This window comes from Triturus cristatus, chromosome 5_1 (assembly GCF_964204655.1).
Source record: "Triturus cristatus chromosome 5_1, aTriCri1.1, whole genome shotgun sequence".
Classification (NCBI taxonomy): Eukaryota; Metazoa; Chordata; class Amphibia; order Caudata; family Salamandridae; genus Triturus; species Triturus cristatus.
In genome coordinates, this window is record NC_140587.1 from 802,283,965 (window position 1) to 802,307,425 (window position 23,461).

Here is a 23,461-nt window from a genome sequence, read left to right on the forward strand (position 1 = left end):
AAAAAAAAAAAAAAAAGAATGGTAAAGAACCTTGTCTGCACCCTGTGGTTTCTATTGAAGAACCAGTGTACTGGGAGCAGTACTATCATGAGAGAAACCCCCTCCTAACCCCCACCACCCCCAGTTGGCCTAGACATTGGCTAATATTGCGTACTGACCATTTCCACCTGGGTAGGCTTCTAATTTGTTTTAATGGTAAGCTTGTGATTGGGTTCAAGACAGATCGAAGGAAGCAAGATCCACCGGACTATGAGCATTGCAATCCAGGCACATTCTTCTTCAACCTAGGAATGGAGCTCCCAACCCTTACCTGATTAGGCGTGTACATAAACCCTTCTCGCAGATCTCTACTATGTCAACTGGGCTGTGACAGAGACGCCACAATACTCCCTACGAGGGCAGTGCCAAGAACACCCCACCTGAAGTGAACCGGCACCTTCCGACCACCAAACACCTGCAGGCCTTATTTGCTCCATCAGACAACAGAAAGGGCAGAAAATATTGAACAAAATGGGTAAAATAGCAGCCAAGTACAACCCAGTGATTAAAGGAGGGAACACTTGCGATCACCGGCGAAGGTCAACTTGAACTTCCCGTAATAGTTACCTGTTATGACTCAAAGGAGGGCCAAAGTGTCCATTTTGCTGTGAATTATCACTGATATCTGTTGACTCCCAGAATCCAACAAATTATTACTTGAATGCAGTATAACAATCTAAATACATGTTACTTAAGTACAATATTGCGCTGTGCGTATAAAGTACATTCTCTCTTGTAACTCAACGCATTTATTTAATAATTATTACTATTAGTTTGTTGGTTGGGTACAGAGTCTTTAACTTCACAACACCTCCTTGAGTAAACATTGATCTGCTCAGCTTTGCTTCCCTTGGGGTCAGGTGCTAAGTCAGTGTACTTGGTGCTCAGTTTTGAGCTCAATAGTAAGTTTAGGCTCCAAGACACCAATGATGGATGGATGATGGATTGTTGCAGTCGTGGCCCAGTAATTCCTGACTTCCTTGGGGTTCGAAAAAATTCCTCACAGCAGATATTATATCAAGAGGTCCCTAGAAGCCTTTTAGTTTTAATCTTATTTGAGCTAGATATTTCAACCACGTGACCTATTTCACATGAATTACTTGCCTCTGTCTGTCTAAGATCTGAGAATTTCCTCCTCCAGCATTTCTTTAACTACAGTACTTGACTGTTCAGCTAGGTATTTTTTTATTGCTATTTGTAATAATTATTTGGTTTTTAAAAATACTTTTAAGGACTGAAGAATCTGATTTGTCAGCAGCTTTTCAAACATTGATGCGTTTCCGTAATATCACTAAGACACTATGAAAAGTTTCAGTAGATGCAAATATTTTACCGCATTTGTTACAAATTGGCACTTGATAAATTAACATTCCGTCTCCTCTTTTTAACACATTTATTTGTATGTAGCCTGCAGATTCTGCTCACGTAACTAGTGATGAAGAGAAGTTCCTACATAATCTGATCTTTGAAGAGAGGTATAAGAAAAGCTATACAGCAGTGGTGATTACTGGTGTGGTACCAGCTCATGTGCAGTACTTGAAGAATTACTTCACTCACTGGACGAGGCAATTGGCGTAAGTCGTTCTTTAGCACTTTAAATTTCCTAGGCATGCCGCAAAAAGATTTAACCCTCCTGCAACAGGTTAAAAGGTGCTTCACAGCACACATGCTGCACCTCTATGCAAAATGCAAAGCTCTGAATAACTACAATGGAATGTAAAAGCAAAGACACAATTCATTATTATTTTTTCATTGTCAAAATGCAGATTTCCCCAGAAATGTAGGTTAAATTTACTATTAAGTTAAAAAGATACATTTACAGAAAAACAATCAGAATGTTTTTAAGAAGACATCATGTATATGTTTCCACCGAAAAGTGTAACATAAAGTAAAGATCCACAGTTAGCATCAGGACTTGTGGCAGAGCCATTCTTGATTTACAGTTTCCAGCAAACTTTAAAAAAAAAAAAAAACATCCATTGTGCAAAAAGTGACAGAGCCTGAAACAGAAGCAGTGTTGTGGACATACATCACACATTTGGGCATAGTGTGTCTTCCTTTTCATTTCTTTTTTGGGTTCCTTATCCTTGTCTGCCGTAGCAATGGGAAGCGTATTTAGCTAAAAGTTGAGTGTAAACATTTTGGTCTTCTCAGATTTGTTTTTTTTTTTTTAATGATTGAGCAGGTGGTTTGAGCATTGTCGCACGACCTGAGATGTCAGTGGGTAGTCAATCCCATTACTGCATTGTTTTATTTTGCAGTGTATATTGCTTATAATATGTGCAGACACCAAGTCATGGTCTTTCTCACTTTCGGTGCAGAGCTGCGATTTGGGATTGTAAAGGTATGTCCTACCTGTGGCTGTTGGTCTGATCTTCTTGGACTTAGTTTTTAACAGTACCCTGTAGCTACTTTTGGTGCCTTCTGTATGTTTTAGACTTGATGTACAGGACCTGTTGTCCTATATTTAAAAGTAGTAGTGTAGTCTTCAGCGACAGGAGATGCAGATCAGCTGCAGAGAGGTGCTGCAACCAGGTATACAGTAATCTGTTTTTATTTGCTGTAACAGCTAGTCACCATGTCTTGCAGAGGTGAGGAGAGAATATTTGGGCAAGAATGCTAGGTGGTGGAAGCGTAAATGTAGATTAGGACCTCACTTTGGCCATTGATAACTGTTCTTTGGTTGGTTCAGAAAGCAGCTGTGGCTCAGAAGCCAATTGACAAACTGCTCAAAAAACAGGTGACTGCTAAGCACATACACGGACTTGGAATGTTAGAGCTTCATAATTCAGCCTAGTTGTCTTTCTAGAGCAAATTATATATCCGCGTGCTTTGAGGAGTCGGAGGATAAGGAATCTTTAAAAACCTCAGACAAGGGACATGTTAGTGACTGGTAGAGGTGCCAAAAGGAAGAAGGATCAGTTGGGTTCTGATGAGAAAAAGTGCAACTCAAACTGTGACTCAATTTGGATCACTAGGGGATGTTGAACCTGAATGACCTGCAACACCGGAGGTCTTCAGAGTTGACCCCCAAAACCAAGCTTGACTCACTGTGTGTAAGGCTGACTCTGTAAGTCCCTGGACTAAGCAAAAATCTGCTTATAAGCAGCCTGTCCCATGGCCTTTTTGGAGGGTAAAGTGTCACAGACCCCAGACATTGGGTAAAAGATGGGCAAATTTGCCTGGAACCATAAAAAGACCGTTTATCTGTGATGGAGGTCCAAGATACTCTCTGGTGTTGGCCTCAATCTTGGAAGCAGAGGTTCTTGACTTGCTAAACCAAGGAATAATAGGGGTGGTTTGAAGGGGCTCACTGTTCTACTGCCTTTCCTTCTTCCTGGGGTTGGCTGGTGACCTTGGACCTCAATATCTCCTTTTTACATCTACCAGTCCTCCCCATCCGTAGACAATAGTTGTGGTTAACTGCTAGACCTGACACCATTGGCGTGGGTCTCCCTTCCATTTTTTGCTGTTGCCTCATATGTTTGATTGGCTTATTTGGTTTACTTGTCAGATCCTAGTACAGTGCACTGTGTGTGCCCAGGGATTGTGAATCAAATGCTGCTGGTGGGCTTGCAGCACTGGTTGTGCCACCCACCAAAGCAGCCTGTAAAGTGTGTCTCAGGCCTGCCATTGAAGAGCCTATGTGCAGTCTGGTACTGCCATGTTGACTGGCCAAGTGCACCCACTTGCCAGTCCCTAAACCTTCCCTTCTCTTCATATCAGTCACCCCTAAGGTAGGCCCAAGGGCCGGGTGTATTGTAAGTAAAAGGTAGGACATGACCTGGTGTGTGTGGCATGTCCTAATGGTGAATTACAGCCATTTCCGGTTTTCACTATTGCAAGGCTACCTGTCCCCCATAGGCCAGAATGGTCAGTTTGAATATAACACCTTATAATCCTAACTGACCCAGGGAACATGGTAGAAATTCGAGTTTAGTATGCCTGAACTCAGAATGATAAAATACATATTTTAGTGAAGTTGGTTTTAACATTCTGTGTTTGAAAATACCACTTTTATAAAGTAGGTATTTTCTTGCCTAACTATCCAAGCCTGCCTCTGCTAGGTTGTGTATTCCTGGTCTGGAGTTTGAATGACAGGGACTGGGGAATTCCAGGAGACAGGGTGAGTCAGCATAAGGCTGAATAGAGAGATCTGCATGTAGAGTGGTGGGTGGAGTTGCACCTAGGACCTGAATAGGGCTGTGCCTGCCTTCCACAATGCTGGCTCCACCTCCTGTGGTGCGTCTGATGTCCCTGGCCCACACTGTCAAAGGAAAGAAGGAGTCCTGTAAACAAAGTGCTCCAAGACTGACCAGAACTGGTTTGGACTAGGCAAAGAGCTCTCTGCCTTCAGAGAACAAAGAGAATAGGAGTATAAATACTGGGGCCCAGACCCCAAGACTTTAGATCACTTCTGGGAAACAAGAAGAACCTTTGCTGAGGAGAGGAACCAGAGAGAGAGACTGCAGGAGGAGACTAGCCCTATGCTGTGTGTTGTTTGAGGGTTGGCCTGCAGTGGTTACCTGATTGCCAAAGAAAGGAGAAAGGACTTTGTGCTACTTTCATTAACTTGTAAGAAGGTCTCCAAGGGCTTGAACTAGAGCTTGCCTCCTGCCTGAAGTCTCAGGGATACAAGACTTCACCAACCAGCTCCCCTGAGTTTCCTTGCTGAGAATCTGAAGTGCCTGCTGTTTAGCTGGGCCTTCTGAGAGACTGGTGGTCGCTGGGAGTTGGAAGCGCAACTCAAGACGAAAAAGCGTGTCGCCGCCACAGCAGTTGTCGTTGCGTCGCTGAGAAAGTGTGCCGCCGCTACCGCCATCGCATCGCCGAAGCGCCTTGCATCACCGCAGAAGAGTGTTGCCGTCGCAGGAGATGCCGTCGCATCACCGCAGAAGCAGGTCACTGTCGCAGCAGCTGTCGTCGCATCGCTGAGGAAGCGTGCCGCCGCTGTTGCCATCGCATCGCTGTAGCGCCCCGCATCACTGGAGAAGAGTGTCGCCGTCGCAGCAGATGCCGTTGCATCACCAGAGAAGCGTGTCGTAGGGCCTGTCGCGGTTCAAGATGATTCACAGAGTCACCGCACGGCCGTCGGGCATGCACGCATTACCCCTTTGTTGTCGCAACATCAAGAAGACGCCATTTTTGTTCATTGCACCGGGTCGTCATCGCTTCGCGGCGTTGCTAGTCGCATCTCCACAGAAGCGAAGAAAGACTCCGACGCATCACCTCCCCACGCGGTGAAGAACTGACACATCACCTCCTTTCCGGTAAAGAACCAACGCATCACCGTCCCCTACGCAGCAGTAGGGAACCGGCGCATCACCTCCCCCGAAGCAAGTAACCAACGCATCACCGTTCTTGCGTGTAAGGAACAGACGCATCACCTTCTCTGCAACTCTTTTGTTTGTATCGCGTTACGCATCCAAAGGTACATTGAACGCGAAGTGTCGCATTTACCATCTAAAGAGAACTAAGCTATTTCTACCATTTTTAAAGTACAGTATTGTGGATTTTAGTCATTTGTGTTCAAACCTATATAAAGAGACTTATTTGTTATAATACAACCTGTGTGGTGTCCATCTGTAGTGTTGTCACTGTATTACTGTATGTGTCCACAAATGCTTTACACACTGTCTCTAGAATAAGCCTGTCTGCTTGTGCCAAGCTACCAAGGGGGTGAGCAGGGGTTATTTTAGGAGTGTACCCCCTTACCCTGACTAAATGCAAGGGCCCCTATTTGGACAAGGTACCTACCTCTGCCAACTAGAGACCCCCAAATCTAACATTAACCATGGTCCCCCAACACCATCAGTTTATGGTTCTGCTCTTATTTTGACAGCTGTGCTAACAATTTTGGATGGATCCAGAGAGGATGTCAGGAGTCCATATATTTCTGTACTTGTGGTTCATTTCTCTATATTGAATGGCCAATGGAGATTAAGTTTTTTTAAGCTTTGATATTATAACAGAACATAAAACTGAGAAGAATAAAGACTCGTAACGTCTTAACCCCCAGGGATGGCTGCCTAAGGAGGAGAAGGGAGGAGTATAAATGTCTGTGTGAGCTGACTGATGGACCCACGTCAATGCAACAATGATCTCGTTCTGTAAGACGCTTCTAGTTGTCCCACTGTCGGAACCCCTTTCAGCGGGCCACAGAGTACGCACGGGGTTACTGGCCCAACTGTGATGGTTGAGGCCTTTTACTCCTGATGTCCCAGTTCCAAACCTACTATGGATCCTGAGCAATTGGGCCCAGTACTCCTTCTGTACTTGACTGTCTGTGGTAGCTGTGGACGAGCACTCAGAGGCTCTCAAGGGTGAGGGAGATTTGTTAACCGGTTAATGAGCGATATGGTTTGGTTTGTCTGTTGAAAACTTAAGTATGATGTAGGTAGGGAACCTGAGGAATCTGTGTTTCAAAGAGGATGTCTAGATCTTTTAATACAGTTCCAGAAACAGGTTAGTGTCCGTCAATACCAGAGCAAATGCAATGAACCATGGTTACTACATTTCTGCCAGTATTCCGCTGACCTTACTAGGTTCCTGGTTTTTAGTTTAGTGAGGCACCACTTTTTTTTTTTTTTTTGGTAAATATTCTTATTGGCATTTCTGATCATGTATAAATCTTTTACATGTGCAAATGCAGGATTTGATATCAAAACAGTTACAATGTATATATTATCTGTCCATTTGGGCAGTTGGTCCTATATGGAGTGTATGCCACGCCGTATGAAAAATAAACTATGAATCGATTCATGCAATCCAGCAATACAACGGGGACAGGTATGCCTCCAACAATGATGCATAGAACCACTTATTTGGTGCCCGGCCGTGCCCAGTATGACGAAAGGGTGAGGCACCACTTTGAGGTGATTTTAACTTGGTTTCCCTGCTGTGTACAGATTTAGCAGTGGTACGTGTTCTAAAGTGCATCTCATGTCATTCCTTCTGGTTGAGCAGTCTGCTGATTTGTTTTCCACTCACCGTGAACCAGTGTTTTGTTGTTTTGGGTATCATGCACTAAGTTTATAAATTTCTCATAAGAGTCGTTTGTCGCCTATTTTATGATTAACAATTTTTCAAATTGTGTGACTGATCTGGTTGCATGTGACTTATTTACCTTGTCTGTAACCAAGTGTCTAATCTGTAGATACTGCATTCTTTTGGTATCAAGCATATCATAGTCTTTTTTTAAGTTGGTTGATTGGCCTTAACCTTATTACATCTGATGTTGAATTTGCTTCTTTGGCGCCAGGTGAGAAGTCTGGGTTTATTATTGGTGTGAGTGGGAATAACCATGAAAAAAAGCTCTTCTTGACTTGTTCTTTTCATGAATTGCCTATGGAGGTTTAGTAACAGGGAAGAGTCAAGCCCTTTGATCTATATTTATTTGGAAGCCAAGGAACTTTCCATATAAGGATGCCCGCTATAAGATGGTCACTCAAGCAACAACTTGGTATTGATTTATTTCTTGACCACTCAAAAATTAGAACTTTTGACAAGCTGCATGTTGTAGTACTACAATAGTAGTAGTATCATACTTCAAAATGCTATTCACTGATCTATGAGTGTAGGTCTATGCCCCCACCTCTCTGATCTTTTCTGTGAGGCAATCTCTGCATGACTCTGGGCATAAAACCACCCAATGGACAATCAGCTCTTTGTGGGGTTTGCTGGAGTGCTAAAAGAATAGCAGTGTAGAAGAGAACCATCTCCTTCTGGATCGTTCTCTGCATTAAGATCCTCCACCCATTGGAAAGAAGCAGGCTCCAGAAAGGACTCTGTGCTCATTCTGCTAGGGTCAAAGCTGTATCCAGTGCTTTGGCACGCAGAGTCCCTATCCCTGACATTTATCAGGCAACTATGTGGGCGTCCTTCCATATTTTCATGAAGCATTATTGTCTGGACAGTCAGGCTCACCAAGGGACATTTTGCCCGCTTGGTCCTGCAGGACTTTGTGATTTGAGTTCATCCACAGTCCAGCCTTTGAATAGGTATTGCTTTGGTATCTATTCAAAAGGTGAGGATTCTGTGGCTAGAAGTCTCTAACAAGCTGCTTACCTTTGGTATTGCGCCTTCTGGTAGAGACTCTTTCTAGCTGCAAATTCCTCACCGACCCTTTCATTCTCTCAGTTCTGTTCTAATAGGACTCTGTGTCTGGGGGCGCTGCCGGTCTCGATAGCAACTGATGTCAGTTTGTGGGATATATATATAGGTCTGCACAACCTTTCTGGAGCGGAATGGCATTGCGGAGCCACAAGGCGTCACCTTCTGTTGCGCAGAGGGACTGCTGAAAAAGTTTCTGGATTCAGTCTGGCGCCTGGGGAATTTTCAAAGGGTGAAGAATCTTTGGCTAGATAGTCTTTACCAGAAAGAGCATTACAGATGTTAATTAACTTGTTCATTTTTGACCAGAAGTGTATCCTCTTTTCACATGGGCCAGTTTACCACGTTCATCTATTTCTTGTCTCCACCTCTTCTCAAAGTATTGGGAGCAACTCCACAGTCTGGGCTCAAGGCTGATATATCAACCACACTCTGCAGAAAGAGTGTTTTATAAGCTCTTTGTGGGCTTTGCTTCGTGAAGGGCGAAGCAGTAACCAAACTTGTTAGGTTTTTCTTTACACCAAGATACGTTACGCCTTGGTCAAGAAAGACGTTAGGGCTGGCATTCATACTTACTCAACAAGAACCTTGACTGCTCCTACCGCTATCAGTAGAGGTGTCCCTGTTACTGACATTTACCTTGGTGCCACATGGTTATCCTCCGTTTTTTTGCATCACAGTCGAAGCATGCAGTGATGGCTACTTTGCCAGTGGGTGGTGTTCCACAACTTACTTGGTTTAACAGAAGTACTAAATCCCCCCTCTGGAGGGTATTGCGTTGAGAATCATTTATGTGGGTAATAATCTGCTGCAAGATGTATTCATCAGAATAAAAAGTGACTCAGCTTAAATAATAATTTTGGCGGATATGTTATCTTCCTGCAGATTCCTCACTGCCCTCGCTATTGCAATGTTAGTGGCGAGATTAGTCCAAGATATGCAAACATAATATGCATGCTGCTGTGTTGTTCTCGTAGTTACACTGTCAGTTCCTCTCCACATATTTCAATGGGGCATGGAAAGAAGTACCAGGATCTGACAGGAGTGTATTGATTGGTACCATATACACTCTTTTTTGTCACTTCCGGGTGGGCGAGGGCACATGGTGCTACGTGGTGAAGCTGAAGATCTGGTGTTTCTAGAATATTCATAATGTGATAGATCTGCAGGAACATAATGTATCCACCACACATTAAGTTATGGAAGGCAAGTTTTACTTTTAGATCATAAACTGGATTTGGATTTTGTCATTGAGATTAGGCTTGAGGAAAGTAGGGCTTCAGACGTCGCATTAAGCTGTTCTTAACTGCTTTAAGTTCTTCTGCAAGTGAAACTCCTTTCTATCAGGAGACATAATAGCCATTATCTTCAAAAGCGTTGAAGACTAAAAATATTTATAGATGCATGCTTCGATTCCCTTTCATGTGCCCTAGCAGCCCATCCTTTGATGAACATCGAGATTTCTCTTACCTTCTCTATTGAGACCTTCTAATATTAACCCCTCCTCCTCATATATGCCCTTTATGATGTAGTAATTGATTCCTGCTTTTGTATGGAATTTGTTCAACTTTTCTCTTAGTCTCACGCGAGAAATACTTGGGACACACAGTTTATTTTTTTTTCTTTACCCATTATACCATTTGAACTGGTCTTCCCTAGGTTCTTGACGTCCCATTGACTGCCCACAGGGATCTCCTGTTTTCTTTAATGTTTTACAGTGCTCACCTGAAATCTACCAACTTCCTATAATATGGGCAGAGTTTTGTGTTTGCATCCTTTTGTGTCACTTCTTTTATCCTTCACAAACCTCGTTGGTGGGGATTTGAAGATCTGTGCAAAAATGTTAACCTTTGGATCTGAAGGTCCTTGATTTTTTTTTTTAAATACATTTTTTTATTATTTTCCATTTCCATCTCCTCATCATCTCTTACACAGTTGTTGTAGGCATCATTCAGGAAGATTGTGCTCCACCCTTCATCCCCACATAGTTGTCAGATTATGCAACCACAATGATTTACATTAGTACCCACAGTCTCGTTGCCTATTATTCGCCAACTTCAGCTCTACTATCCCCCTTACGCCCTTTTCCCCACAACCCTCCCGAAATCCAGAACTACTATTTCTACCCACCCCTACCCTCCCCACCAGTGTGCATCCTCCCCCCCCCCCGCCCCCCCGTCGTTAATCTCAATGTGCCTTGATCTATAGGTGTTTGTTCTCTGCGCACTCTTGCAATTGCTCGGCTTCTCTCCCCCTGCCCCCCATCTTCCTCTCCTACGGTTGTGCTTACCATCCCCTCATTCTCCCTTGCGCTGTTAACCACCCGTGGTCTAACTGTGGGCCGGCTCATCGTCTTGGTCTCCTCCAGAACCGCGTAACGCTTCAATTAGCGCCTCCCAGGCTCGCGCCACTTCCAACATCGTCTCTGAAGGTCCTTGATAAGCTTGCTTTCATCTCTCTGAGGTCACCACCTTCTGACCATAGATGATCTAATAAATCAGCAGAGACCAAGTGTTGTAAATAAGTGGAATATTTCTTGTGGGCTTTGTGTGAGGCATCTGAAAAACAGATAAACTAAATTGCTTTTCACAGCTAGGCAGATGCAAAACAATATTGAAATAGGCTTTTGCCACTTGTAATGAGAATCACGTTAAAAGTGCTCCACATCAAGTGAGGGATGTTTTTAAAATTATGCTTTTTTTTTCAAATCTTTCAGTGTGTTTTTTGACTATTATTGCAAACAAAACACTTTGTTCTCGTTTGAAGAATATTTTTTAGTCTGACATTATGAATATTTTGCAAACATTACAAAACCGTTGCCCTCTTTGCCAATATTCACTTTCCTGCAGACACTGAGCCCCCTTTCCTTTCTTGCCCTTTTCTGTAGTGGACGTGCTGTCACAAATCATTTATATCTCTTTTGGATCTACGTTACAGCCTTGACCAATAAAACTCATGAAACGTTTTTGTTGTCATCCAGCCTGTAGCTTATTCAAACTCAGCAGTTTCTCCTCGGCCATGTTTAAGGTACTGGCAAAATGGGGAAAAACTCTCATCCCTCTTTTGAAAAAGCCTATAGTTGGTACTACTATTATGACTAACTTCAGAGTCATTTCTCTACTTTTCAGGCTCGGGATAGACCACGTATGCCACCAGAACGACCTGAACATGAGCAAATGTGTATTCTACAAATGACAGTCCAATCAAAAAGTTTCATGCTGTTTTCATAGAAAGAATTACCGACTTCTCGTGGAGGAGAATATTCAAGTCACCTGTCATGCTATAAAAGATACCAAAGCTGGAGACTCAACATTATATGCAAGTAGCTCATGCTTTTAAAAACATGATCACCCAACCACTAGTGTTATGCTTTAGGCTAAACCGCACAATGTTATTTGTAATTAACTAGCTGAAGTTTCCTACATTGTGACTTAGAAATATTCTACATCTGCACCTCGTAGTGTTCACTTGAATTTATGTATGTGAATTGTTTTTCTTATCTCAATTTGATAATGGGTTGAAACTTAAGAATTTTAGACCGTATATACTTCTTTAATCTTTTATAGAAAAATAGCACTTAGCTTTAAATGCATAGTCAACAAATGCATAACCTTTCTAAATTACAGGAGTAACTATGAATGTATTATGTAAAGCAAAATCAAATATTGTTCAAAGTTGTTATGGACAGTAAAGATTCATGCCTGTTGCAAAGAAACAGACAAACTGAACCTCAAAAACTAAGTGGAGAGGACATATTGGTTCGGGTTTGAAACCTGAATTAGTTTCTCCTCTCCCTCCCTCTCCTACTCACACCCGAGCCATTTCTTTTGAATTCACAACCAAGCATATGTTAGGCTATATCGTACTCTTCTCCCTTTTCCTTCCACCAATTAATTTCCTTCTCCCCTTGAGGAAATCCTTTTCGGCTGTTATTGTTCTGTCTTAATTTATGTGTAAAGGGAATTTGTTTATCTGTGGTTGCTACCAGTTGAGTGCATTAACACCCATTTTAGATAGAGTGCTCAATAGAATTGCTAAATAAGTAAATAAATGATAGGTGTTTTTCAAAGGCATTTATGTTGTCTGCAATGTATTAATGGGAGCTGCAGTTCTACTATTCTTTGTTTCAACTGATGTTCTGTGTGTTAAGTAGTGAATGCTGTAAAATGTGGCTGTTGTTTGGCCCCATTGAGAATGTTTCGCTCCATAGAGAATGTTTGTCTGTCGATGCAGAAAATGAGGTATGTTGGCAATTGGAATGGGCAGGGGCAAACTTTCTTGGTGGGGAAGAGAGGTTGGTGGGAGTGACTATTGCTGTTGTAGTACTGCTTCTGTCTCCTTTGATTTCAGCATGCAGGATGAGCAGCAGGACTAGCTGCTAAAGCCACGTCTAGTTGAAGAGGCTCTCACCATACTCATTGTCCTCTGCACAGCTTTGAAAGATGTTCCGGAAATGTTATAGAGACTTAAAATGTATATCTATCTAACTTAAACATTTGATGCTGCTATCTGAGTGAGAATGAATGACAAGAAGAAATTCTATTAAGGGAGACTGGCCATTACAAAGTGTGATGGTAACTCTGTGCTTTGTTTTTCATGTATGCCTTTTTGCCTGAGTATTTTTCATAAAAATCATATTGTTTCAGGCATATATACCATTACTACATCCATGGACCAAAAGGAAATGAGCATAAAATTGTGAAGAAAGAAGGACCTCCACATAACTTAGAAATTGAGGTAAAATATGAACCATACGGTAAACAGTTATGTTTTTTCATCAAACTAAATGAATTTCAAATCTTAATTAAAGATGTGATAGTATTGGAGGAATGAACAAATATTTACATGCTTTAAGACACTTGAATAAATGTATACCTATTCACCGTACCTTTATTTACAATGTGAAATTTTACATCAGGATTCATTACATTGCATAAGTGCATTGGGAATATCTTTACTTTGTATCTTTAAAGAAAATTAATACGTAATAATTTTTATGATGATTCTCTGTGATGATTTTTTTTTCCTCAATTTATTTATTTTAGTACAATTGAATAAAACAATAAGATGACTAACATGACATCCATTTTACTTATAATTATCCTGTGCACATTACTCTTCCAGTGTTCCAGTGTATTGCGCCGTGCCTCTGAGGTGCATATTGATTGCCTATTAACAGTTGCGTAGCATCATCTTTCGATTCCGAACGCCTAGCCCTATCCCTCTTCTGGGCTTTATCTTAATATATATTGAGTCTGATTTAATTACTGCCCCATGTTGACAGTGGCCCCATCAATTCCTTTTGTGTTGCATTTTCACCTAACCTCCCCATATCTTTTGGGGCATCCCAATCTCTGTACATCTGTTGCTCTAAGGTAATGTGGCTTTCCATACTTCTGTACCAGTCTCTAAAGTGAGAGAGCCTACCCCACCCTATTTTTGAGAAATATTTTTCGCTACTGCATACCTTAAATCCGTGGGTCCCCAGATTCCCAGTAGCATCAATGGGGCGTCTGCCTTCAAAAAATCTCTGTTATCTTAGACAGTTGAGTCGCTATTTTTTTCTGTATATTTGAGTTTCAGGACAATTCCAGATAGTATGATAGATCGTCCTTTGTTGTCTACGCCCTCTAAGGCATATTTCATCTCATGCCACACAGCACTTGTGCGGCTTTTTTCTTCTGTAGTATATTCTTTTTAGTATTTTTAATTGTATGTCTCTGAATCTAGTCTTGATTGCTATATCTTTGGGGAATCTAAGTGCATCAGCCCATATTTCATCATCTGTTTCACCAGTGTCTTTCTCCCACCACTCTTTCAACCCTAGTAACTCCTTCCGTGCATTGTGCAAGTGTGGTCTGTGTATGATATTGCTTTTTCTGTTATTCTGCCTTCAAGAAGATGTCTCTGTAGTGGGGATTCCTCTATGGTGTCATCGTTTGCTGTCAGTTTGGATTGTAAAGCGTACTTTAATGAGTGGCATCATGTATTCTTCCTCTTGGCATGTTAATGACACTTTTCCATTATGGTACTATTCCATTTGCGTCCCATACATACACCAGTATGGATATGTCCATGTCTTACCATTCTTTAAACTCCAGTTTCAGTTTTGTGGTTGTCAATCTAGTACCTACCCACAGGTCTGCATCCTATCTGCAGTCCTTCCGTTCGGGGTGGGCGAGAGGTGTTTAATTTGAGATGCTTTGCTGTAGGCTCATTCTTGGCCACTTGCCTGCCATTTTACAGTTGTCTCACCTCTTCTCGCTGCTGCACTTCTTTGTTTATTGGTGTTTCAATTCACAGGGGGTCATCTGAGGACATTTTTACTGATGTCTGGTTGGAGATTCAGGAAAATGTTTCTTCCACATTCCTCAGCCTGTTTCTGTACTCCAGCCTTACTTTAAAAACTGAGCAGTGCTTCTTCTTCACATCATTAATTTCACAATTGTGCATCCCAAAAATATCTTCTGCTTCTTTATCTCACTTGCTATGAAATATTTCATAATTCAGGTATATCACCTTTCTGCGCCCGGTCCTAATCTCTTTACATTTACTCCATTGTGAATCATCTGTGTATTCACAATGCTGTGCTTAAAATAAGACTTTACCCAGCACAATAGATTGCTGCCAAAATCGTTCTAAGGGGGATCTTGCACATTGTACAGCATAGAATATAGACATGTTGAAATCTGTTTCATTTAGTAACACATGGGTGAGATATTCTTATTGAAGCGTGTTTTCAAGAAATTAGACTGTGCTGTGTTGTCCCTCATTCCTTCACCTTCTTCTGGAAAGAACTGAAAGAACATCTTTTCAGAAAATCCCTTAATTCTCCTGCAACATGCACTTACTCTCTCTGTAGACTTAATGTTGATGCCCTTTGGTCCACAATAAAGCTGTACTTCCGGATTCCACCAAAATACTAGCTATGACTAGGCATAATGGAATAAGTTGTTGCTGTCCCTTGGACACCTTTTCCACCCACAAATGTTGATTTAAAAAAAACAAAAAAATGTGGAGGCTTTTGACAATTTTTGTTGCTCCAGCTTATCCCTGCTGCTGTGTATTGCTTCACAAATCGTTGCTGGAACCCTATATTTGGAAGTGAATGTAGTTATCTTGATTCCTCCTGTACACTTCACACAATGACAAACATTTGCAGCATGCTGCAGTCATACCTAACAATTAGTGAAGAGTTGTTTGAAGCAATGTAGAGTGCAATTTAAGTAATAACATCAAATCCCTGAATCCCTGCTTGAAAACATTCTACCAAAATGTTACATTAACTATGCTCGATCTTGCCTTGCCCTGAATAAAAATAAACCAACCAATAGTAAGTCCTAAAACGAAGTGATGTGGGAGTCGTGCCCTCTTTTCTTTTTTTTTTCTTTCAAACAACCACCATATTTGTTGTCACTATATTATTTTCCTACCACGCTTGATAATTTTTGTTAATTTTCTCTCACTTTACATGCTGTAAATGTTAATTATTAAGCCTCGGTTTAACTCCGTTTATATCTGTGTGAAAAGTGCAGTGGTATCCGAAAGGGCCTTGTACTTACTATACAAAACTAGCAAGCCAGCATAAAAAAAAAACTTGCATACTTCGCATAATCTTTTTTTACTACTACTTTGTAGCACTAATCAAACTATGTCATTATACCAGAGTTATGTATAGAAAAAAGGTCTATAAAATGTAATTCTTTGTTGTTGACTTTAAAAATGTTAGAGCAAGGGTCTAGTTTATCCTTACACGCGATTTAGTAATTTCAGTAGAAAACTTTGCATAAATCTCCAATGCATCTAAACTATTTCTGCTAATATTAAGTTTTCTTAGCCGAATGAACATGTCACAGCGTTGTCTGTTGCATAATTTATTTTGATTTGCTCCTTTAGATAACCATGTATGAAAAGGGAAAGGTTCCTAGGATTGTCAACCTGAGAGAGATACAAGACGACATGCAGACATTGTACATACGAACAGCGGCGGACAGCTTTGAGTTTAAGGCGCTGGTTGATGGGGATGGTGTTGTTGAAGGCATCATCCGCTATCATCCTTTTCTTTATTACACTGAAACCTACCCTGAGGATCCATGTTTTCCTTCAAGTAAGTTGTTCCCTTTTCTAACTATATTTTGTTTGAAAACAGAGTGAGTATATAACAATAATGTGCCCTCTATTGTAAAACACCCCTTCATTTCCTTTCAGCCTCTCTGGTATTATTTTCTCTTAAATGACTGGCTGGAAGTGTGTGTTCTTCGGCATAACGTGGAATTCAATTCTCAGTTTGGGATTTATTGGAAAGTGGGCGGGCTGAGAAAAGACTTTACAAGGGAACCAGGTGGTTCTCTGAAAAAGATAGTCGTGGAAACATTCGAGCATTTTCGAGAGCAGTGGATGGGAACTGTTGAGTAAAAGAGGTTAAGATCAAAAGAGAGGACATGGGAGTAGCAACAAGGTTCAGAATTCTCACAAAAATGTGCACTTGATAGCACTTTGGCTCAGACCCACGGGTCATAACTAGATCCGATTGGAAAGCTTTTACAAGAATGAGTTTGGAAGTTATCCCTAATTAAATGGTACTTGACATGAAAGAAAATAGTGCGTTGCACAGCACATTAAGTAATTACCTCGGTCAAAATCCGATAACAGTTAAAGGTTATTTTACAGCATTCAAGAAATGTTTAAGCAAATAGTACTTCTTTAAAGGGTATTGGGCCAGTTACATAAAAATGAAATATTAGAGCGAAACTAAATACATATTTTAAAATGGTCTTTGAGACCTCTTCTCGAAGTAAATGTTCAGGCAGGTTGAGGCAAATAGTACATTTACACACTGGGTGAGTAATTGTGCTTACAATTGAATATCATTTAAAAGCAACTTTGCTACCGTGGAGGTTGCTAGGGGTTCTGGGAAGAAATTTGGTTAAAACATTTTTCCCTGTATATCTATATTCTACAAGAATGGGCTAGTCACACTTGCACCCAGCATGACTTAACCTATTGTTAATATCATATTGCTTAGAAATTGTTTTTAATCAAAGTAGCTCCAACATGCAAACAAGTCCCATGAATAGAAATTCTGATATATTTGGTTAATGTTAGTACAGCATTGAGGGCATTTAGAAGCATACAGCTAGAATACCATTAGTCAGAACTGAAAAAATCAATTAAGAAAAGTGAATGTTTGTTTTCTCTTTGAAAACAACATACAAATATTACTTTTTCCTGCCTGAAAACATCCCTTCCCACCTCATATCACCTGAAACTTTCAGTATGTTATGTGGTGCTAAGTAGAGCCCAGGTGCAAATTATTTTTCTGCACAGTTTATGTAAACCAGATTTTAGGCCCTTCTGATAATTGATAATAATTTACTCACTAATATAGCACACTTAACAATTTGTCTGAACTGTGGATGTAAATAACAAATATTAATTTTGCAGCGTGAATCTTTCTGGATTCACTATGCTGTGCATTATTCCGCCATCTTGTGGTTGGGTCCGGAATCATAGTATTTTCTCTCTCTTTTTTTTTTTTCGTGGCCCAGGTGGGCGGCATCGTCCCACCATTTGGTAGCCTTCGTGACGTCGTCGCGCTTCCTGTGGAAGCTCCCACCTTTGGTCGCCATCTTCAGATTCTTTTTTCCTCCGTTGGGTCTGGTTCGTTACCGAAGAGTTCCAGAGTTTTGGAAGAGGAATCAAGAAAAATCGACGACGAAGCAAGTTTTTCAACTACACCGGACTACAGATCAGGTACCCGTAGCGACGAGGAAGAAGTTTTGCCACCAAAACCTCGACGTTAGACGGAGGATGCGCTCGCAGGGGGCACCCTGAGCGCGGGGATGGACAAAACACCATTCAAGTTTTGCACCAATTGCCACCACAAGTACGCCCAGGATCAGCATCCAGTCTGCAACCTCTGCCTGCCACTCGACCACAGCAGCGAAGACTGCAACGCCTGCTCGGCGTTTACACCGAAGACCCTCAGAGTAAGGGAGAGGCAGAGAAGGGCGAACCACAACATGCAAGGCCAGGGGCCACCTCCATCGCCCCGAGACTTGGGTCTCTCCAGTGGAGAGGAGGACAACATCGCCGAAGGACCAGAAGAGGTCGTCAAGGTCCATAAGAAGACGTCGAAGGTGGTAAGGGAGTCGTCGACCCCTAAACACTCAGGCCACACTTGAAAGGGTGAAGCAAAAGCCCCGAGCGACACTCACAGAATTGAAGCGAAGTCCTCGAAGGGAGCTCTGCCATCGAAACACTCGACGAAAGCAACAGCTACCAGGGACAGTCAACCGAGCGGACCCTTCAAAAAGGACTCCCAGTCGGCGAAATCCCTTGAGAAACAAAGTTCGTCGAAGGTTGCCCTCGAAAAGGACACCTCGGCGCCGAGAAAAGAAGGGCAGACTTCGTCGTCGACTGCCACGAAAAGAAGCGCTCCAGCTCTCGACGCCGAACACGCCGCTGAGATGGAGAGGAGGAAGAGGCGGCTTGAGGCCGAAATGGCGAGCATCCTTCAACGGAAAAAGGACTTCGACGAGAAGATGAGCCAATACACCATCCTGCCGAAGCCCGAAGTCAAAGGAGACGACGAGGACGCGAAACCGCCGAAAACCCCCGAACCAGTTGAGGAAATTGGGGACGAAGACTACTATTTCGAGGGAGAAGGCGACGAAGACCTTCAATCCTACCGGTACTCGACACCTTTGGAGGCGCAAGACCTGGATTGGCAAGATCTCGACACAGAATCACAGGAAGAGGGGGTAGACACGTATCCTTCGAGGCCCTCGCCGCCAGACGACATAGGGGTCTACAACATGGTCGTGCAGAAGGTCGCACAGACTTATGGGGTGAAAATGGAGGAAGAGAAGCAGAACTCATGTTTCCTCCTGAAAACTCTGCCACAGCAAACTAAGAGCCAATTCCTGCCCATGCTCACCAGTGTGCTGGATCAGGGAAGAAAGGCCTTTAAGGAGCCTGCAACATGCAAGGCGGTGACCCCCAGGACTGAGAAGAAATACAAACCTTCTTCACAGGAACCTGCATACATCCAAGGTTCACTGCCAGCCGACTCCATTATTGCAGCAACGGCTAGGAAGAGGGCCAATGTACCCACTAAGAGATTAGGAGGATGGACCTCACAGGGAGGAAAGTGGAGAGAAATGCGGCAATCCAATCGCTAACTCCAACGCCCTGATCAAGAGGCACGCTTACCAACACTGGGATGAAGTAGGACAGCTCCTAAAACATCTACCGGAACAGTACCAGCAAAGAGCAACTCACCTGGTAGAAGAGGGGAAAAGCATGGCGAATACATGCCTGAAATCCGCATTGGATGCGGCAGAAACATCAAGCAGGCTAATGATAGGAGTGACTGAGAGAAGACACGCATGGCTCAGAATTTCGGGATTCAAGCCAGAGGTGCAAAGCAACATCCTAAACACACCTTTCAATGGAGAGCAACTGTTTGGCACGCCAGTCGATGACAAGTTGACACAGCTTAAGAAGGACAACGAAACTGCAAGGTCCATGGGGGCGTTGCAGATCAGGGGAATGAGAAGGGGCACACCCACGAGATGACCGGGTGGTAGGGGTGGCAACGCGCCCTCCACATCGCACCAATCGTTCCAGCAAGGTTGCCAAGGGAACAACCAAAGCCAGCAACAGCAGGGACAGCAGCAGCAGAACTAGCAGTACCAGCCCCGGGGACAGTCCTTTCGAGGGCGCGGAAACGGACGAGGATAAACACGGAGAGGATGACAACAGCCCTAAACCAAGTGACTTCATCAAAGAAAATGCCCCCACCCAGGCAACACCTCGGGGTGGGCGGAGGGACATAAAGGGACGCTCCAGCCGAATGTTCAACGACAAACAGCACCTAGAACAATCAACACCGGTAGGGGGAAGAATAAAAGACTTCATCCAGGAATGGAGGAAGGTCACATCGGACAAAAGGATACTAAATATCATACAATACGGATACTGTATAGAGTTAGAAAGACAGCCTCCGAACAGAAAACAAAGAAACAGGGTACACTCAGCAAAGGAACTCTTGCTCTTGCAGCTAGAAGCACAAGAACTGCTCAGCAAGGAGGCAATAGAGGTGGTACTAAGGGAACAAAGGAACAAAGGGGTTTACTCAACTTACTTCCTAGTGCCAAAGGTGAACGAGACACTAAGACCTCTCCTAGATCTAAGGTTCCTGAACAAATTAATAAGAACACAAAGGTTCAAGATCACTTCCTTACAAGAGGTAATACAAAAGATACAGCAAGGAGACTTCATGGCTACTATAGATTTAAAGGACGCATACTTACACATCCCCATCAACCACAAACACAAGCGCCTGCTGAGGTTTGTGATCAATCAAAGCCACTACCAATTCACGGTACTGGCATTCGGCCTCAAATCGGCACCAAGGGTGTTCACAAAATGCCTGGGAGCTGTCGCAGCACACCTACGAAGGCAAGGGATACATGGATACCCCTATGTCAACGACTGGCTCGTAAAGGCAAGTTCGTACGACCAGTGCAGATTACACATCCAGCAGGTCATACTAACACTGACAAGACTGGGTTTCTCAATCCATTGGGAGAAATTGTCAACAGAACCAGAGCAGATCAAGATATTCTTAGGGGCAGAGATCGACACCATTCAGGCCAAGGTGTTCCCCAGCAGGAAGAGAACATTGGCGATACTGACGGAAACTCGTCATTACCACAAGGGGTCAAGTTCTGACAGTGAGGACGGCGAGCAAACTCATGGGAATGATGGCGTCATGCATCCACCTAGTCCCAAATATTCGACTGCACATGAGACCATTCCAGGAATGGATCCAGCAGCAATGGTCACAGGGAATTGGGAAGATCTTGTGGTTGTCAAGCACGCAGTGCACCAGGAAATAGCGTGGTGGAAGAAGGAAAAATTATCACATGGAAAGCCATTCACACAACCAACTCCAACAGTGACCATCACAACGGAGGTGGGGCGCACACATGAGCAAGCTCAAGGTGAGGGGTCTATGGTCGCAGCAGGATCCGGTCAAACACATCAACTACGTGGAACTAAAGACTGTATTCCTAGCCCTAAAATCCTTTCAGAAAGAGCTGTACGGGAAAAGGGTGTTGGTCCAAACAGACAACACAACCACCATGTTCTACATCAACAAACAAGGAGGAACACAATCAGTACCATTATCAGGGCTAGCACAGGAAATTTGGAGATGGGCCATCCCACTGAAAATAGATCTACTAGTAATACATCTCCCAGGAAAGGAAAATGTGGAAGCAGACCGGCTCAACAGACAAACGTCGGCTTCCCACGAATGGGAGCTCAACCAGCAGGAAATAGAGAAGCTTTTCCAGAAGTGAGGTACTCCACAAATAGACATATTTGGAACACACCAGAATGCAAAATGCCAACACTTCACATCCAGACAACCGGAACACCGGTCCCAAAGGAATGCGCTATGGATAAGTTGGTCAAAGTGCTTTGCATACGCTTTTCCCCCGATACCACTGATACACATGGTACTCAGCAAATGCAGAATCAGCAACATGACACTGATACTGATAGCACCTCAGTGGGCCAGACAGTCCTGGTTCTCGCAGAAAATGGAAATAGCACAAGAACCAGCACACAGGTTCCCAAGGAGACTAAACCTGTTAACAATGCACAATGGAAGGGTGCTTCACCCAGAACCAGAGGGTCTCAGCCTAGCAGCATGGCTCCTGAAGACCTAGAATTTGTGCACCTAAAACTACCAGCAAGTACTATGGCAGTACTCCGGGAGGCAAGGAGGCCTACCACAAGAAAGTGCTACATAACAAAATGGAAGAGGTACTCCCAATGCTGCATCAAGGAGAAACTACAACGGAAGGTCACAAGGGAATCAACAGTACTAAAGTACTTAACACACCTGCTACAAAGCGGATTAAGCTACACATCCCTGAGGGTGCACTTGGCTGCGGTGGTGGCCTACACAAGAGGAGAAACTGGGAAAAGTTTCTTCACCTCTCAAGTGGTAAAGAGATTCTTGGAAGGGGCCAAGAAAATCGCCCCCCCCAAAGAGGATGCCAGCACCGGCATGGAACCTCAACGTAGTGCTAACTCAACTGATAAAGGCACCCTTTGAACCTATTCACAAGGCTACACTGCACATGCTCACAATAAAGACTGCCTTCTTAGTGGCGATCACGTCACTGCAAGGTGTAAGTGAGTTGCAAGCGCTCACACTCCAAGAGCCCTACTTACAAATACACAGGGACAGGATTGTAATGAAGACGGACCCACACGTCATGCCAAAGGTAGTGTTGAGGTTCCATATCAACCAAACAATCCAGATACCAAGTTTTTTCCAAAAACCGACCACAAAAACAGAAAGGGCTCTGCACACACTTGACGGCAGAAGGGCTGTAATACACTATATAGAGAGAACAAAGGAATGCAGGAAAACAAAACAGTTCTTTGTCTCCTTCGCAAGCAGTTTTCTGGGGTGGCCAGTCACCAAAAATACCATTGCACGATGGATTGCACAGACAATTCAACTCTGCCACAAGCAGGTAGGACAACAATTACAAGGAGCAGCTCAAGCTCACTTAACAAGGATGAAAGGAGCAACAATTGCGTTTCTAGCGAACACACCTCTCCAAGACATTTGCCAAGCGGCTGCGTGGTCTTCAGTGCATACGTTCACCAAGCACTACTGTGTGGATATTCAAATGAACAAAGAAGCGCAAGTGGGACAGAAGGTCTTACAACACATATTCAGTAACCAGTGCTCATCTTCCACCCAGCCACCACAATAAGGACAAACCGCTACAAAAGCTATGCACAGCATAGTGAAACCAGAATGATTCACGCTGCAAAACGTATAGTTTCTTACCTGTCGGTGTAGTTTTGCATCTTGAAGACTTTCTGGATTAACTAGCGAACCCACTCTCCTCCACCAGAAAGATGAGACAGGAGGTAAAGGGTTTACGGATAAACAAGACTTTACAAAATAACAGAGAAAACAGGATTAACACAAGAAGAGAAAAAAGTATCCGAAGATGGCGACCAAAGGTGGGAGCTTCCGCAGGAAGTGTGCAGACGTCACGAAAAACACCAAATGGTGGGACGTCGCCGCCCACCTGGGCCACGAAAAAAAATAAAGAGAGAAAATACTACGATTCCAGACCCAACCACAAGATGGCGGAATAATGCACAGCATAGTGAATCCAGAAACTCTTCAAGCTGCAAAACTACACTGACAGGTAAGAAACTATACGTTATTCTTTAACTTCTTGATTATATCACATTGATTAAAGAC

At 43.1% G+C, this 23,461-nt stretch overlaps 1 protein-coding gene across 1 annotated transcript in view; it reads left to right on the plus strand.

Annotated features, from left to right (window-relative positions):
* The window catches only part of SMCHD1 (structural maintenance of chromosomes flexible hinge domain containing 1), a 1,955,900-nt gene that overhangs the window by 296,523 nt on the left and 1,635,916 nt on the right, over window positions 1-23,461 (plus strand). The window contains exons 8-10 of the mRNA XM_085605822.1: window positions 1,447-1,613; window positions 12,798-12,888; window positions 16,048-16,258. Of these exons, the coding sequence (XP_085461948.1) occupies window positions 1,447-1,613; window positions 12,798-12,888; window positions 16,048-16,258 (469 nt within the window). The remainder of the gene's footprint in view (window positions 1-1,446; window positions 1,614-12,797; window positions 12,889-16,047; window positions 16,259-23,461) is intronic.